General features: G+C 38.5%; 1 protein-coding gene across 5 annotated transcripts in view; it reads right to left on the minus strand.

Annotated features, from left to right (window-relative positions):
- The window catches only part of ADGRB3 (adhesion G protein-coupled receptor B3), a 1,579,303-nt gene that overhangs the window by 1,049,822 nt on the left and 509,521 nt on the right, over nt 1-19,960 (minus strand). For 3 of the 5 annotated variants that reach the window (XM_069726664.1, XM_069726665.1, XM_069726663.1), the window contains exon 4: nt 4,497-4,658. The exons of the other annotated variants lie outside the window; for them this stretch is intronic. In XM_069726664.1, coding sequence (XP_069582765.1) covers nt 4,497-4,658 — 162 coding nt within the window. The remainder of the gene's footprint in view (nt 1-4,496; nt 4,659-19,960) is intronic. 5 annotated transcript variants of the gene reach the window in all.

Raw genomic sequence — 19,960 nt, forward strand, 5'->3', positions numbered from 1 at the left:
AATTCAAGAATTATCATAGCACAGCATAAAAAGGGCAACAATATTTATCTGTCCAGGTGACAGAAGTAATGCACAGGATGCAGAAAATCTATATAATAAAGATGGAGGCAACAAAGGTGCAAAATACTGATGAGACAACCACTTACAATCTACTAATTCATGGAGGTTTTATTCTCTGTATTAAAATTGCACACAAGGCCAACATTTGTGGGCTTGGCTTAAAAAAAAAAGCACCACATGTATGTTACCATCGCTTTATACATCCTTTTTTGTGTGCAATTTTAATATTAAGTAATCCCCAATCCCCATCAAATCAGCAAAGGTCACAGCCACAGACACACTTGGTGCTAGCTGCCCCAGCTAAGCGAGCCCTAAAGGGCCTTGGGATACTCTTCACCCAGCTCCCAGTAAATGCGGGGACTTCAGCAGAGCCCTTCTCAGGCCAACTGTCGCAGAGCAGCTGGAGTCTGGTGATGTGAACCTAGTCGACAATAAGTAGATTTCTGAGTGATTCCTCTCATCTTAGGTCTCCATGTTTTGAGGGGAGATACAATGTACTTCTGGTGGTCTCTGCAACTATTCACTAATTACAGGAGGTCTGGGGGAGGCCATTACCCATCTCAAGAAAGCAGTGGACCGCACTATTTGGCAGGCCAATATGCATTGTCAGAAAGGTTGTAAACTCAGAGTGGGGGACAAAGTTTGGGTATTTACTAAGAATCTCAAGATTAAGGTACCATCGCCTAATCTCGCACCCATATTTACAGGACCATTTACCATTATCGAAGTTGTCAATAAGGTGGCTTTTCAGGTAAGTTTGCCTTCTTCTATGCGGATTCCAAATGTTTTGTTTATGACTACAGGTCCCAGTTTATCTGCAGGTTCTGGAGGGCTTTCTGTAAATGCCTTGGATCAGAACTTTCGTTTTGATCTGCATGACACCCTCAAACTAATGGGAAAACTGAGCCAATCGATCAGTATCTTTAGTCCTATCTAAGATTTTTTAGCTCCCATACTCAGCATGATTGGGGATCATACATAGTCTTCTCAGAGTTCGCTCTAAACAACAGCATCATGAGGGCTTGGGAATGTCCCCCTTCTTCTGTAATCTAGGATTTCATCCTAGGTCTCCATGTTTTGAGAGAGGCTACGATGTACGTCTGGCGGTTTCTGCAACTATCCATGGACTTCATTACTGATCTACCTTATTCCAAGGATATAACTGCGCTTGGGGTTATTGTGGACAGAATTTCTAAACAATGCCATTTGGTTCCTTTGGCTTAGTTGCCCCGGAAACAGGACTATGTAGATTTATTCCTTGTTCAGGTGGTAAGATTACATGGGGCTCCCATTAATATTGTCTCTGACCACTGATCCCAGTTTATCTCCAAGTCCTCGAGGGTTTTCTGTAACCATCTTGGGATACTCTCCGCCCAGCTAGCAGTAAATGGGAGGGGGACTTTAGCAGAGTCCTTCCCAGTCCCGCTGTTGCCGGCAATGACTTGGGCAGAACCTAGTCGAAACTAGTTAAACTCCTCTGCAAGAAACCCTGGGATATAGCACGAAGAGAAAGGGAAACAAACCCTGAGATCAACCCTGAAAGAGAGCAATCAACACTGCAAGCACCACTCACTGTCACAACACATAGGAACTGCAATAAACAGCAAATACCTGATCTGGGAACAGGGTTAACTAGCCCACCTGATGCTAAAGGAAAAGATCAGGTGTTGAATACCTCTCAATCATCTCCAGACAGGTACTCCCTGTTAACTTGCACAGCAGAATAGATACAATCCCACCATTACCTAGTGCCAGACACAGAAGTGTCCCTTCTTCCCTGGGCAGTGAAGTCTGTGGGAGATTTGGCATCCCATGTCCCCACACATCCTACTACACCCGAACACAATGCTCCATAAGATTGGACCATTTAACTTGCACGCATGGTAGCTCTGCCTACAGGGTCAGGACAATGGTGCCACTTGCAACCGGATTAGTGTATCACCAGACCCAATCGATTCACAGGTAGGAGCACAGTACCCCAATTCCTCACAGGTAGGTTGTGAGTGATTGTTCCATAAGTATTTTGCACCTATGTTGCCTCCATATTAACTGCATGTGTTTGGCACATCCTAATAGTGCATTAGTTCTGTGACCTGGGCAGGTAAATACTGTTACCTTTTTATGCTGTTTTATGCCCTCTCCTAATGTGTTGTGCGGCCACAGCTTCCCACCTGGTCCTCCACACTCTTCCTTCATTCACTTTTCTCTCTTTAAAACCTCCAGTAATAACTACAGTAGGCCTTAGTTTCATGTGACAGGATGAGGCCTATTCATTACAAAAAGACATAAAACTGTAGAGAATAAATGAACTGACAGGGAGTGAAGATGGCACGACAGATGAAGTGTGGGCCTAGGTCAGGTGAATATTATCTTTTATTATTTTCCCCCATTTCTAGCAATCGATTTGTTATACTTTGGGGTCTGAAGAGAACTCAGAGCATAATAAATGTCTTTTCACATCCATCTTGATTCAACCTAAATTTTATTTTAAGTAAATCATATCTGCAAACAAATTCATGCGAATTTCAGGACTTTCACTCATCTCTAAAGAACAATGTCTACAACCACTACAGAAATACAAAAATCAATATAATAGTGTACATAGAACAAAGAGATTTAGAACACTGGCCATTTAAAAATCTCTGTTTCGATGAGGTTGTTTTAACTGAAGTATTCCCAGTTTAACCCTTCCCAACCTGTCTGCTTGTCAAACTTTTATAAAGCACAACTTACTTGTCTTTAATAATAAAATAAACCTTTGCCAGAGTTTTCTGTTTAACCAGAATATTAGATATGCAATGACAAAAACTATAGCACAAAATACCATTGCATGTAATGCTGATATTGATATTAAATGAACTTGACATATACTTTATTTTGCAGTCCATAAGACGCACCCTAAATTTTGTGGAGGAAAATGGGATTTTTTTACAAATAAAATGGCATTATGTCATATAGTCCACTTTTATGGTATCTTACCAAGGGGGTGGGGTGTGGCTGCAGTGTAGCAGGGTCCTAGGATACTGGATTGCTGCTGCAGGAAGAGGGGCAATGCTGCGGGCCCCGACAGCCAATTTCCCAAAAGCCACCTCAGTGAAAACGAGGCCAAGTGCGGGGACTCTGCTGACATTTTGTAAAAGCCCAGATCCCTCACAGCCTTGCACCCCCTCCTATCAACCTCCTCCCTCAGGATCGCTCCACTCCCCTCTGCACTGCAGCCACCCCCCAGTAAGCTACATTCAGATTTTAAGACACACCCACAATTTTATTCCAAATTTGGGGAAAAAAGGTGAGTGTTATAATCCGAAAAATATGGTAGCTGTTTTTTTAAATGTAATAAAAGCATAATATATGCTTGCATAGAAGAAAAAAAGTAAGATTTTAAGATTTTAGCCAACTGATAATTAGTGTTGAGCGATACCGTCCAATATTTGAAAGTATCGGTATCGGATGGTATCGGCCGATATCCGAAAAATATCGGATATCGCCGATACCGATATCCGATACCAATACAAGTCAATGGGACACAAATATCGGAAGGTATCCTGTAATGGATCCCAGGGTCTGAAGGAGAGGAAACTCTCCTTCAGGCCCTGGGATCCATATTCACATGTAAAATAAAGAATAAAAGTAAAAAATATTGATATACTTACCCTCTGACATGCCCTGGTCGTCACCACTGCAACCGCCTTGCTTTCGTTCCGAAGAATGAGCGCGTTAAGGGCCTTCGATGACGTCACGGCTTGTGATTGGTCGCGTGAGCGGTCACATGACCGCTCAGCGACCAATCACAAGCCACGACGTCATCGAAGGCCCTTTGCGCGCTCATTCTTCGGAACGAAAGCAAGGTGGTTGCAGCGGTGACGACCAGGGCGCGTCAGAGGGTAAGTATATCAATATTTTTTGTTTTTATTCTTTATTTTACACATTAATCTTAATCCCGATACCGATTCCCGATATCACAAAAATATCGGAACTCGGTATCGGAATTCTGATACCGCAAATATCGGCTGATACCCGATACTTGCGGTATCGGAATGCTCAACAATACTGATAATGCCAAAATTAATTGTATCCATGGAAAGTGTTAAGTATGGTTGACCTGATGCTTAAATTGCCAAATGTAATACAGCTTGCATTATTTAGTATATGCTATATTTAGTACATAGCTGAAATATCTGTTTTACTGTATCTTGAGAATATTAATTTCACATAATTGCTCCATACTACAAAAAATTCTAAATAAAACCTAAGTAAATTTGTTCAACTGTTCTGTAAAACAAAAATAAATAATATCATGCATGATGATATAAATCGATCAGACTATAGATAGCACATGTTGAAGAAATAGCAATGAGAAAAGAAAACCTGTACATTTTTTCTTATTAAACATATTTAAAATGAATAAATTTATATTGATCTGCTACTAACACTACCTGGACAGAGGGCAGTGTTATTGCAAACCCTTGTTTCTCTTAAGGGGCTGCTGCAGTGTGTCCCGTAAGGTGGTACACAAGTTCTGGTTCGCACCTGCGACCCTTGACCACAAGTAACTGAACAAGTACTCCATTGGGACCACTCTTCAACACCAGATTCACCTGTATGCAAGACAACAAATAAAAATGAATATAGCCTTAAGTATTATGATCTTATGATAGTCATGTGTTCAATATGAATTAACTGTAGGATGGATAATATGCATGCATTCAATGAGTTTCAAGACTTGAGGGTACTCAAATGCCACAAATTGCATTTATTTTTTATCTAGCACTGAAAGAATTTCTCAAGGCTTTGATATAACAAGTTTTAATTTTCCACTTGTTTCAAATGTAAAATAAAGAAAATTGGTAAATTAAAGCATTGTGAGAATTATCTTGTACAATTTTATATTACACAACCAAAAGCAGTCCAGTTTGCACTCTAATTTTTTCATAAATTATAACAGTTCACATATCTTGACAAATATTATGGTACTATTTAATATCAAAGAGTGGTACACGATTGTGGATTGTCATGATGGCCGAAAGTCTGCTGAAGATCCCAACACCTGCCATGACCATTCTCCTGTCATTGCCTGCTCCTGGCTGGTGTTCATAGGAGACCATGATTTATGTTATATGGAGCAATATTGTGATATTGCTTTTCATAGCATGAGTGATCAGATGATCACAGGATCAAGTCCCCTAAGTGGAGTAATACAGTTAAGAGTGCAAAAAAATATTTTTAAAACTATGAAAGAAATAAAAAAATATAACAGTTCAATTCACCCCCTTTTCCATCATTGAAATAAATAAAAAAACAGATATATTGTATTGTTACTTGTGTAAAAGTCCAAGCTATCAAGATATATTTGATTACTTTACCTGATCTGTAAACTCTAAAGTGATAAAAGAATCCAAAGATTCATTCAAAAAACAAGCCTTCATACAGCCACATTAACTGAAAATGTTAAAATGTTAGGTTTTTTGGAATAATGTGACACACATGATTTTTTTGTAATTAATTTTAAAACATTTCTACCACTTATAAAATAAAATTTTGTATCTCCGTAATTGTACTGACTTGGAGAATCATATTGTTAGGTTATTTTAACTGTATAATGTACACTATAAATGAAAAGAAATTGCAGAATTCCCTTTCAGTTCAAATTATGCAACACTTTGAAAGTTTTTCCCACTTTCTAGTAAACCACATGATAAAATAACTTACGTCTCTTAAAATCACAGCTTAAAAATTATTATAATTACTTAATTCCCAGGATTAGTTTAAAAAAGGAGGCTCACCAAAAAAGCTACCATTCCATTAACATTTAACTTTTATTACATTTATTTATAACAACCAATAAACAAATTTAATATAAGTTAAAAATTTAAATCAGAGCTTACCCTGCAAAAAATAGCTCATCATATGGCTGTGTCAATGGAAAAATGAAAAAAAAAATATAGCTTTCGGAAGAGGAAAAAACAAAAACGCAAAATTGGAAAATTTACATGTCGCAAAGAAGTTAAGTGTATCAGTTTTTTTCTGCCCTAATCCTTTGGTATTATCTGGTGCACTGCATTCAAGGGGTCAATATAATATAATGTTTATTTATGTGAACGGAGTGGATTCAGAAGCAGCTATATATAACAACCAACAATCTGCAACAGCCAAAATCAGATTTCACGGCAATCTTGAGAAATTTTATATCCAGGTTAAACATTCTATAATATGCCTTCATAGTTTCTTTTAATGACAAATATGATTATTTTTCATTTTTCAGTAACTAAACTCTTCTGCTTCAGTTGTTGAAAAGTAAAGCTAAATCAACATGTTTTTTATAAACTTGTGTCTAATTTCACGTCCAGTTTAAAATATTTACAGTAGGCCTATATGCTTCAAGCAACTAAAACATCTACTGCTAATTTGAGGTCAAACTATGCTACATTAGTATATAATTATATTAATTAGCACTTTGCGTAGAGGAGCAAAGGTTAATTTTAATTTGAAATTTGAACTCTCAGGTTTTAATCTACTTTACACATGGTTGTGAAGTGTGGTTTTAAAATACAGTGTTGGCAAATCAAGAACTTAAAAGTTACAAAGAGCATAGTAAATGTTTAACGCTAGTCATTAAACATGTAAATCAATTCAACCTTTTTGGAGTCTCATGTCTTCTTTTGCTATAAAATAGGTGTGCCATTGATTTTGTGTGATGAAAGTGTGCACTCGAGAAAAATGTGACATTCAATATTTGCTGGTCTTGAATTTAATGCATGTACAATGGCAAAAGGTGCATAATTTCTTGTCTTACAAGCTGCTATCGGGCCAGATTTAAAGGATGATTCTGCTTTGTTATTCAACCAGTGGATTTGTAGTTTAGTTTTCTAATTTTTTTCTAATGTACATATCTAGTGACAAGTAGGAATTGAGACTTTACAATTCAGTAAGCTCAGCTCACTTTATTTTTAACATCTAACATATTATTAGACACACTGCAGCAATAAATCAAAACATTATTCCATATTAGTTTTTTGGGGTGAAGGGGATGTACAACAGAAAAAAATATTAGACACCTAAGATGCATAATTTTTGTATGTATGTGTCTATGTGAAAAAAGTATTTATCATGCAATCCACTTGTAGTTTTTTCATTCTTCTACTTATCTACTGATCTTTCTTTGCTTTTCCTCTCTATCTCTCTCTGTATATATTTGTGTGCATACAATCAACCTTTGAAGTTAAGAAATTTATTTATGTATATCCTTTTCTCCAAGGGACCCAGGGGTAAAATAAGTAAAAGTAGTAGTATCTCAAGAACAGGTGAATATTTTAATAATCATTAAATTGCATAAGTAATTATTTTTACAAGGACTAGCTAACACCTAATACCTATTTATGACATGGTAACAACCATTTTACATATATATCTTATGATCACATGTCTAGAGTTAAAGGAGCTGCTTGAGAAAGGCTCATTTGTAGCCGAAACGTCGCCCAGACCTGTGGGTTGATTAAAATCCTGCACATTTTTCCACTGAAACAATGGAGTGCTGCCTCTTTTTTGGAATTCTATGAAGTTTGGATCATTGGACGGATAGTCTAGGGGCCTTGCAAACGAAGAAAAGTATTTATACTGTGCTGTTTCTTTTTTTGTTTCTAGATTTAAAGGAGGAGATTAAGAATGTAATAACTGAGGAAAAAGCTGAGAAAAAAAACTGTCCACATATGTGTATACATATATAAAGTATTCTGACAAGACTGTAATTGCAGCCTAGGAAGAAAATTGTAATTTAGATATTTACTTATATATGAATATTGATTGAATATTGATTATTGATGTCAATGAGAATCCTCTCTGTTATTCCTAACGGTGCAAATTTACTGTCCAATGATTTGACATACTTTTGTTCAAAAGCAAACAAATAAATTACATATAAGAATTGTACTATTTTAACAAGTGTTTTTTGGTCATGACTATTGATAACCTGTCCTTGGGATAGTAGACAAAGAGAACTTGGCACACTAACATATGATGCTCTGTTGTGAAGTTGTTTTAATATCGCAGAATTCAAAAGAGTATTGACATTTCTGTCTTGTACAGTGAATCACTTCATCAGACCACTGTGGTAGCAAAATACGGGAAAACAAAAAACACAAAATCAGTCAAATCGTATTATTCAACAATACATATTTACATGTTGTATACCAGTAGAAAAGTGTCAATGTAAGAGGGCATAGAAAGTGAGTAAATAGATATAGATAAAGCTAAATGGTATAGTAGTTGCACAAACAATAATAGAAGCAGAAATATAAGGTATAAAGTGGGAATAGCCCTTTGGATTTTATATATTGTCTTTTTGTTTCCATTATTGGTTACATGAGAATTATTCTTTTGAGCATTACCATCAATTATTTGCTCTCATCCAATGTTCTCTTAATTGCATCTTATATTGCTTATATTTGAACTGATATCCAATATCTTGATATATTATTGTATTATAGGATTTGATTAATTTTGTGTTTTATGTTATTACTGTATAGTATTACTAAAATTTGTCTAATGAAGGCCTGCATTGAAGGAGCAAACATTTAATATTGTCTTGGATTGTTCTCTTGGTCTGCTTTATTAAGGATTGGAACCCTACTTGGGCACCTATCACCCAGGAGTGCCATGCATCCCATCTATTTTATCATTAGGATAGCTCATCAGTATGTTGAGGTGGTCCAACACCAAGCACCTTCACCAATCAGCTGTTACTGAACAGAGTTTCACTGCAACAGCTCCATTCAGTTTGCAACGGCCAGTGCTAAAACCTGCAAATCAGACCTTAATAGGTGCTGTTGTGCAGTCAACAGCAGCAGCTACTACACATTGAACAGATCTGTACTGTACAGACATACTGTACAGACACATTCAGTCATTACATCTGGCTACCAATAAAGCTAATGGCAGCTCATCAATGGGAGAGCTAGGTGTTGGATTGCCGCTGGTCTAATATCGATGACCCTTCTTAAAAATAAGAATCAAAAAATTCATCGCACTCTCAAATAGATAGTATGCAAAATACAACGTGGCTTATTAAGTGAAAATCCAAGCAGAAGAAAATGGTGCCACACAAGATATAAGGTTCAAGATAACGTAATAACACTGTAGTACCCAACGTTTCGACCCTCCCGGGACTTACTCATGGGGTTACTTGGTTGTATGAGATCTATAGTATAGAATAAGTGGAAACAAGGCAGATGTGCCAGCACATCTAGCTAGGCGCAGGAGCGCTGCTTTTGTAACCCCATGAGTAAGACCCGGGAGGGTACTACAGTGTTATTACGTTATCTTGAACCTTATATCTTGTGTGGCACCATTTTTTTCTGCTTGGATTTTCGCTTAATAAACCACATTGCATTTTGCATACTATCTATTTGAGAGAGCGGTGAATTTTTTTGATTCTTATTACTGAGACTTGGACAGTCAGTTTCACCAGCACCCCAATTTTTTTACCTGAGTGCACTCCAAAACTCCTTCTTCTTGACCTTCTTAAAAATAAGTCATTAATATTAGATGACCTAACAACCCCTATAATTCCCTATAAAAGGAAACAAATGGTAAATCTTTATTTCCAAGTACTGCACATTTACACTGATTTGGAATAAGTTGAATTTAGAAAAAACACACAGCAAATAAATACCATAGTGAAATACTGGTTATATCACTAAGGACACTTTCATAGGTAGTGTATGGAGCCATTTTGAAATTAAATTTTTCAGCTTTTTATTCAGGTGGGACATGGTGTGATAATTGCTTTGGCCAAATGTTTTTTGAGAGTATTTTGCAAAATAGGTACAATTTATTCACAGCATCTTGAATTGTAGTGGTTAGTAGCTTTTTTGGCTCATTTATTTTCAAAACATAGTTTGCTGAGAGTATGGTGGGTTTTTCAGCTATTTTCCTTGCAATTTTCTTAACTGAAATAGATACGGCCAGTGTTCATTCAAAGTCAGTTATATATCACAAATCATTCCATATTTGTTAACAATCTAATGACCCATTTAGGTGGACCCATCACAGCTAGAGATAAGCAGATGTTAGGGCTAGCGGAACGCACCAAATAATAAGACAGATAGAGTATGGTGCGTTCGCAGCCCGGGGTCCACCGTGCAGAGATGGAACCTGCTGCCAAGTAATGACAGACTATATGGCGGTACTCATAAGTATACACACGTGGGTTAAACGTCACCCAGCGTGAAGGAAGCGATCCGGTTGCGTCACAGGATCGCGGTACCGCACATAGAGCGCGAGCAAGTAGTCAGCGAACTCAACCCCAACTAGGATTGAAGTCCGATTAGACCCTTGCTGGCACAACACCGCAACTGGGTGTGTAAGGAAGCTAAATGACAATATTAGGGCACAAGAGTGCATGCAGTGCCGCACTGACGAACGCCACAAACCACCCAGGCTTGGGTAAGGAAAGCACAGAGGAAGTGCACGGCGCCGTACTGGCGGTCACTGCAACTGGACGCTGAAATGTGTGATTCGTGCTGTAGGATAAGTCGAGCGCTAGATAGCAACCATACACCTTCCGCGAACAGACATTCAATAGGGAAGGGGTATCCAAGGACGACTTGCACTCACGACAAACACACGTATGCAAATGTACACTAGCGCATGGCCGTGCGGTCATGCGCAGTTTATATAGTTGCAGCACAGGAAGTGGCCACAGAAACTTTGCCCTTCCAAGACCTGCCAGGAGGACCAATGGAATGTGCTGCAGGGCCTGAGCACATGACCCTCGATCTCCAACGGGAGATCTTGCCCTGGGCATGCTCAGTGTGTGCAGACAAGGACTCAGTCCCAGAGAAGTCCGCTCGCTGCTGACCAGCACTGGCTTTAATGGCAGAAGCTGAAGAAGCAGCAGTAACTCTCAGTACAGAGTGAGACTGAGCAAGACGCTGGGACCGACGTCCCTGCTGAGCAGACTCCACTGCGGCTGGATAAGAATGGGAGACCGCAGCGGAGATGGCTCGAGATTCCCCCTGTGCAGAAGCGGGAACTCGAGACCTAACAGCAGATTTGACGACTAGAATTTTTCAAATGGCACAGATTTTCCCAGCAAATTATTCTCTTTAAATTGAATGCCCCTTATTACTCATTGCATTCTCTCCAGACCCAAACACATGATAAGCATCAGATGCAAAAAAAAGGCAGAAGCCTATTCTCACCTCAAAAACTAAACTTATACTCATCTCATATCTCATGTGTCTGGCCCCTCCATTGCTCACTGCTAACCGCGAACTCTTTACCCTGTCACAAGCTGCAACTTCCCACCTGTTCACTCTAGGTTAGGAGTTCCTACCATAACTAGGTCTTGGAGGTCTCTAAGCATTGCATGTTGTGACATCATGTATGTGTGATGCATAGTGATCACTGAAGCATGGTCATAGCCGAGAGTCCCAGCCTAGAGTGAAAAAGCCAGGAAATGCACAATTGGGGAAAGGAGAGCTGACTGTGAGGACTGGACAGATGGCAGTGAGCAGCAGAATGGTTGGACAAGCGAACTGTGAAGTGGATATAAGGCTTTTCTTTTGCTTCTTAAACTTTTACTGTCTACATATGATTCAGCAAAATGACAGCCAATTGGTTGCCATTTTAGTGAATTTGTGCAAAGAAAATTTATAAAAATCTTTTTTCTCAAATTTGTTTGTATGTTCAAGAAGAATTAAATCCCACTTGAATAGCTTCACTCATCTCTATTCATGGCTATTAAATGACCAGCAATCGGTTAGATGCATGCCAATCAGTGATCATCCACCTGCTTGTTTAGATAGGACAAGTGCACGTCCATGGAAACAGAACACTCATTCCAGTTATTTTGTTCATATGAAATATCTAACAATATTTTACTTAAAAATGATCTCACCCAATGATTGAACATTTTGATTGCCTGGTGTCTGGTAAAAAAGCATTTCTAGGAATGCTTGTTCCCATTTATCAACCTATGTAAATGTGCCTTGAGATGTGTTTTAAAAGTAATTAATAAAACATTTAATAACAGTTATTTGCTCACAATTTAGTAAGGCAGTCTTTGCAATCTATCCTATTAGTAGAATTCTTTGAGATGTTAACTTTTAACCTGTAAAGTATGCTTTGTACTATATTGTAGACAGGAATCACACATGGAGCTTTTGTTGTAAATTTTAAAACTTTTTTTGTTGTAGTTTTTTATGTCAAACACTGTAGAAAGGAGAGAAGCAAAGTATAAGTGTTTATTGCACTTTGGACAGGAATTTATCCAGGGCGTTTTATTGTTCTAAAGAGAATGCCATGAACCAAACTACTAGAATAAACTCCACATCTTGAGAATAATTCATTTTACAAAATAAAAACTCAAAGAAGACACCAAACTAAACTAAAACTCTACAAACCAAAATGCTTATCATATTATTCAATGGACAGTGAGATAACATCTGCCTAGCAACAGTATGTCACTCTCTTAAAATCAAATTTTTTTAAAAAAAATGCAGCAAAACAATGAACATGGTGTAATCCTGTGTGTGTAATGGTTCTTGAGCTGAATTCTCAAATGCATCTTTTTTTAAACATTTGGCCAAATTTACTTATCGCACATAGTAGTTTTCATAAACTTAAACTAGATAGTATGGATGTGCACTAAATGTATCAAAGTGGATCATGCTGGATAATAAATTTGGTGCATTTTTTGCACTGCCTAGTCTACATCACCTGTTAGTTGGCTTACTGTGCTGTTCTTTTATACTTTTGACCACTTTAAAAATTAAAAAAAAATACTTTTGGAAAGCATTTTTGTCATTTTTCTAGGGTTTTATTTAAATGAAAAATGCAGTAGGCATGGTATATGTGTGATGGGGTTCCTAAAGGAAATAAACTTACTCTCATGTTTGTGCTTTCTAGAAATTTGGCTTAAAAACAAATTGCATCAAAAACTGCAAGTGTTATTCCATCCCTTTCATTTAACTGACTTTAACAAAAATATGCACCAAAAACTGCATTATAACATCCTGTGTAAAATCAGCTTTACCCTACACAAGGTAATAATTGCAATGCATGTACGAACTTAGTTTTTTATGTGATTCAATCTTATTGTATATTTACAGCTTTTCAAGTGGTTGTCCCATGAACAAAGTTAATTTTAATCAATAGATCTTGAAATAATGATAATCTCCACAATCGGATGTATTTAAAAAGCATCTTCCTTTGCTGAGATAATTTTAGGACTGTGTCCCTGCTGTGTACTGTGTAATGAATGTGTCTGACTGTGCAGGAATATGGTCTGATCATACCAGGGCTCCTGGGCAGGGGAGGAAGCAAAAGAAAAGGATACAGACATTACAGCACAGGATAGATCACAAATAATTATTTCTTTGAGTTAAACATTCTTTAAAAACAGGCAAATAAATGGTTTATTTCACAAAATTAATGAGCTGTGATCCCATGCTGTAATGTCTGTAGACTCCTTTGCTTCCTCCTTTGCCCAGGAGCTGTGGTCTGATCAGACCATGTCCCCGCACAGTCAGACACGGCCATCACACAGTACATAGCTGGGGCACATTTATAAGATTATCTCAACACAGGAACATTTTTTAAACAACCAATTGCAGAAATTATTATTTTTCCAAGTTCTATCGATTAAAATAAACTTTAAAATTAACTTTGTTTATGGGAAAACCCTTTTAACTCCAACTTTGATGTAATCTCAGGAGCTCTATCATTTGCAGCAGACACTGGCTTAGCTCCACCTGCGGCTTTTATCCTCTTAAATTTCACAGGCTTTTAATGATGCCATCAGAGATTAACAGTGGCATTTAAAGCATATGGTCGGGGAGTGCACTGTTCCACATGCCCATCGAAACTACCTATAAATTGCTCATGGGGCGACAATGATTTGGCATTGTATATATAAAACTACTTAAGACCCTTCTGTTGGCATCTTGGTACTTGTGTGCAGCCCAGAAAAAAGCAATTTTTTACTACGGGATGAAATACTGTGGTACTGCAATATGTAGTAAAAGCAACCAAGTGATCGCAGGGTCAACTCTCTTACAAAATAAATAAAAAGTTTGTAAAAAAAATATTTAAAAAATAGAATTTGATTAATCCCTTTTCTGCCACATTTAAAACAAAAAAGTAAAAATAAATATGATATTTCTCTTTTCATAAAAATCATAAATGGAAACAAGATAAATGCAACAAAATTATGGACTTTCTGGTCACTCAACAAAAAAATATGTAAGAAGAAATTATCTAAATGTATCTACTCAAAATGGTATTGATTAACCCCTTCATGACCTTGGGATTTTTCATTTTTCCGTGTTCGTTTTTCACTCCCCTCCTTCCCAGAGCCATAACTTTTTTATTTTTCCGTGAATTTGGCAATGTGAGGGCTTATTTTTTGCGGGACGAGTTGTACTTTTGAACGACATCATTGGTTTTAGCATGTCATGTACTAGAAAACGGGAAAAAAATTCCAAGTGCGGTGAAATTGCAAAAAAAGTGCAATCCCACACTTGTTTTTTGTTTGGCTTTTTTGCTAGGTTCACTAAATGCTAAAACTGACTTGACATTATGATTCTCCAGGTCAGTATGAGTTCATAGACACCTAACATGACTAGGTTATTTTTTATCTAAGTGGTGAAAAAAAATTCCAAACTTTGCTAAAAAAAAAAAAAAAAAAAAAATTGCGCCATTTTCCGATACTTGCAGCGTCTCCATTTTTCGTGATCTGGGGTCAGTTGAGGGCTTATTTTTTGCGTGCCGAGATGACGTTTTTAATGATAGCATTTTGGTGCAGATACGTTCTTTTGATCGCCCGTTATTGCATTTTAATGCAATGTCGTGGCGACCTAAAAAACGTAATTCTGGCATTTTTTTAATTGATAGATCAGGCGATTCTGAGCGTGGCGATACCAAATATGTGTAGATTTGATTTTTTTTTATTGATTTATTTTGATTGGGGCGAAAGGGGGGTGATTTAAACTTTTATATTTTTTTTATTTTTTTCACATTTTTTGTAACTTTTTTTTTTACTTTTGCCATGCTTCAATAGCCTCCATGGGAGGCTAGAAGCAGGCACAACGCGATCGGCTCTGCTACATAGCAGCAATCTGCTGATCGCTGCTATGTAGCAGAAATGGAGGTGTGCTGTGAGCGCCGACCACAGGGTGGCGCTCACAGCCACCGGCGTTCAGTAACCATAGAGGTCTTAAGGACCTCTATGGTTACAATGGAGACGCATCGCCGACCCCGATCATGTGACGGGGGTCGGCGATGACGTCATTTCCGGCCGCCCGGCCGGATGCGGTAGTTAAATGCTGCTGTCTGCGATTGACAGCGGCATTTAACTAGTTAATAGGTGCGGGCAGATCGCGATTCTGCCCGCACCTATTGCGGGAACATGTCAGCTGTTCAAAACAGCTGACATGTCCCGGCTTTGATGCGGACTCACTGCGGAGCCCTGCATCAAAGCAGGGGATCTGACCTCGGACGTACTATCCCGTCCGAGGTCAGATAGGGGTTAAAAGGTCAATCAATACCATGAAAAAATATCCCTCATATCAAGGCCGGGCTGGGACAAAAAAAGCAGCCCTGTCACACAAACCCCACCAGCCCACAAACTATAACACTTCTCACCCCGATCAGTGAATTTTGCTTTACTTTGTCGTGCCCCTCACTCTCCTAAAAAGAGATATTTGAAGAGCCACACGTGAATGCCATCACAGTGTGTATGATTGACCTCAGCTGCATTTACATGGTGCTCTACAGAGCTCTGATTTTCAGGATCATGGGGGTCCCAATAGTCGGATCTCCAGCAATTGGAATGTTATCCCCTATCCAGAGGAGAGCAGATTACTTGAGATAATCCATTTAAACAGCTTTTCCAATATTTTATTTTTATTTGGCCATAGTTATATTGAAAACTAAACCAATATTGATCCTTCCAAAGTCCAATGTCGCTTCTTCGACAACAGGACAGGAGAAGTTGTACTGTGCAGTGCATACAGGGCCGGCTCCTGGTTTTTGTGGGCCCCGGGTGAAAGAGTCTCAGTGGGCCCATTTAACACATATCACCATACATAATGCACAGATACAGCAGAGAAATATAGGTATAGTACAATGCAAAATGTTTTACTTCTTACATTACATGAGTGATAACTATTGTACAATAGTTCAGAAACCAGACAGTATATTGTTCCATGCAGAATAATGAGCCCCATATAATGGTCCATACAGAATAATGAGCCCCATATAATACTCCATCCAGTATAATGAGCTCCATACAGAAAAAAGAGCTCCATATAATGCTCCATACAGAATAATGAGCACTATATAATGCTCCATACAGAATAATGAGCCCGATATAATGCTCCTTACAGAATAATGAGCCCCATATAATGCTCCATACAAAATAATGAGCCCCATATAATGCTCCATAAAGAATAATGAGTCCCATATAATGCTCCATACAGTATTATGGGTAGCACATAGTGCTCCATACAGTATAATGATCCCCATATAATGCTCCATAAAGAATAATGAGCCCAATATAATGCTCCATACAGAATAATGAACATAATATAATGCACCACACAGAATAATGAGCCCCATATAATGCTCCATACAGAATAATGAGCATCATATAATAATCCATACAGAATAATGAGCCCCCATATAATGCTCCATAAAGTATAATGAGCCCCATATAATGCTCCATACAGAATAATGAGACTCATATAATGCATCATACAGTATAATGATCCCCATATACTGCTCCATACAGAATAAAGAGACCCATATAACGCTACATGCAGAATCATGAGCCCCATATATTGCTCAATACAGAATAATAAAGCCCCATATAATGCTTCATACAATATTATGGGTACCACATTGTGCTCCATACAGTATAATGAGCCCCATGTATTGCTCCATACATAATAATGAGCCCCATATAATGCTCCATACAGAATAATGAGTACCATATAATGCTCCATACAGAATAATGAGCCCCATACCTTGCTCCATACAGAATGAGCCCCATATAATGCTCAATTCAGTATATGATGGGCCTCATATACTGTTCCAAAGAGAATGGGCCCAATGTAATACTCCATATATAATGGGCATCATATGTATATGATCCCCATATGATGCTCCATATGTAATGGGCCCCATGTGATGCTCCATGTATAATGGGCTTCATATGATGCTCCATTATATGATGGGCCCCATATAATGCTCCATATATAATGGGCCCCACATTATGCTTAAGTATAATGGGCCCCATATGATGCTCCATACATAATTTTCCCCATATAATGCTCCAGTGTATGATGGGCCCCATATATTGCTCAAAACATTAAAAAAAAACCTGAAATCCTCACCTTTCCTCGCTGGCCGCTGCTCTGCTTCGGACTCCTCAGCGTCGGCGTCTTCTGGCTCTCTGCACTGTCACTGTTTAGGCAGAGGGCACACAGATGTGACGTCACTGCACCATCTGACCTTAAACGTCACAGTCAAAAGACGCTGCAGCGCAGGAGCGGGAAGAGGTAAGTATCGTAAGTGCCGGGACCCTGAGCAAGCGGGGGAGGGGTTGACTCTTTCTTAGCCCATGTGGCAACATTTCAGTTTCTCCACAGAGAAAGCTTATATTGTGGATCTGAAACGCTGCCACATGGGCTAAGAGTCCTCCACTTTTTTCACAGTTTATCTGAGTGATATATATACACACACATAATATGAGCAGATACTGAGAATTACACCATGTATACAAGACAGGGGATGTATACACAGCATACACAGCTCCACAATACTGTGGTAAGGAATGTAGAGTGAAGCTGTGTATATAGTATATAGTGGGACCCTCGCAGACACGCTCATAGACATGCATGTAGACATGCACACAGAGATACTAACACACACTTAGGTAAGTACATAGACATGCTTATAGATACTCTTATAAATGCACACACATAGATAGACATGCTTATAGACAATATCACGCCTACACTCATGCAGGCTAGCTTGCAGGTATGCTTATAGGCATGCTTATAGACATGATTATAAACACACATGAAGACACGCTTGTAGACACCCACAGATATGCTCGCAACATGCATAAAGACACACTAATAGACATGCTCGCAGACACGCTCACTTGCATACATGCATAGACATGCTAATAGACACACTCGCAGACTCTCACATGCATACACGCACATAGACATGCTAAATGGCACGCTCGCAGACACACTTATAGAGACACCAACAGACACGCTCACAGCATGCATAAAGACACACTAATAGACACACTCGCAGACACGCTCACATGCATACACGAACATAGACATGCTTATAGACACGCTCGCAGACACGCACATGCACATGCTTATAGACATACTCGCAGACATGATCACTTGCATACACACACATAGACATGATTATAGACATGCTCGCAGACACAATCACATGCATACTCGCACATAGACATGCTTGTAGACACGCTCGCAGATGCTCACATGCATATACGCACATAGACAAGCACACAGACACTCATGCAGACATGCACGCATGAAGACACACATATATACAGACACATGCACAGATATGAATACATACAGTCACATACATATTTGAAGAATTTTATACAAAAAAATCTTATAAAATTCATATGTACAGACATATAAATAAACAGAAACAACATACATGTACACACTTATCAGGGGAGGGTTTTTTTTACCTTCCCCCGACTTTTCTCTGGCCCACATGCTACTTTGATGTTCCTCTCCGGCAGGGAAGGGCGCACTGCATTATATTATTTCAGCAGACAGGGCTGTGTCTACTAGCTGTCATGCAGATTTAAAGGTGCAGCGCTGGCCTGGCTGATGAAGCTACTGGAGTCCCCTCTGCCCCAGCCCAGCCCGACCCTCACTCTATCGTTGGTCATGCAGAGGAACGCAGGAAACAAAAAAAAAGCTGGTACTGGCCAGCATCAGACTGAAGAGCCCTACCCGCACCACATCAGCCCTTTAAAACTTATTACTGAAGGCCCTGTGTGCGCGCACTCTCATGCTTGTGGACACACACACTGACAGAGGGCAGCCGCGACAAGCACCTACTGAAAAGTGCCACAGAGGCTCTTTTCAGCGCATGTAAGCAAGAGAGCGCGTGCACACAGGGCTTCTAGTAAGATATTTTAAAGGGCCGGTGGCCCACTGTGTATTGCAGAGCTGCCAGCCCACCAGGAATCTGCCCGGCTCATCAGATTATCAATCCAGGCCTGCATCATATAACAGAACACAAAAATCTAAATCTTACAGGTTTCGGGAAATGCAACACAAGCAGACATTCTGAATTTTTTTCTGCCACCAAATAAAAACACAAGTTTGTATTTCTATAATAATACTGAGCTGGTAAATCATAATCCTGGGTCATTTTCCCCATACAATGAACTTGATAAAAAATAAATAAAATAAACCCTAAAAACTATTGAGGAATGTTTTTATGCAATTTCATGCCTCTGGTAAATTTTTATGTCAATGAAAAAAATATAAAGTTGTTGCTCTTTAAAGAGTAGAAAAAAACAGAAACTCAAAAAGGAAAAATTGTCCAGGTGGGAAGGTGTTAAAATTTAATTTTTAGAAGTAAAAAGTTATAAGTAAAAGAATTGAAAATAATATCAGAATCATTATAATTTCAAAGTAATCAGAAATGTATTATGTAATTAAATGTTTATGTTTTGTCATAATATTTTTGCATTGTTTTATTGTCAAATTTTTAAAGACTCCTTAAAAATGTTTTGGATTCACAGGACAATTTTCCTGTGCATAATGCTAAAAGTACTTCACGCACAAGCGATATAAGTGACAACTTGTATAAACTGAACACTTAC

Source organism: Ranitomeya imitator, chromosome 5 (genome assembly GCF_032444005.1).
Source record: "Ranitomeya imitator isolate aRanImi1 chromosome 5, aRanImi1.pri, whole genome shotgun sequence".
Classification (NCBI taxonomy): Eukaryota; Metazoa; Chordata; class Amphibia; order Anura; family Dendrobatidae; genus Ranitomeya; species Ranitomeya imitator.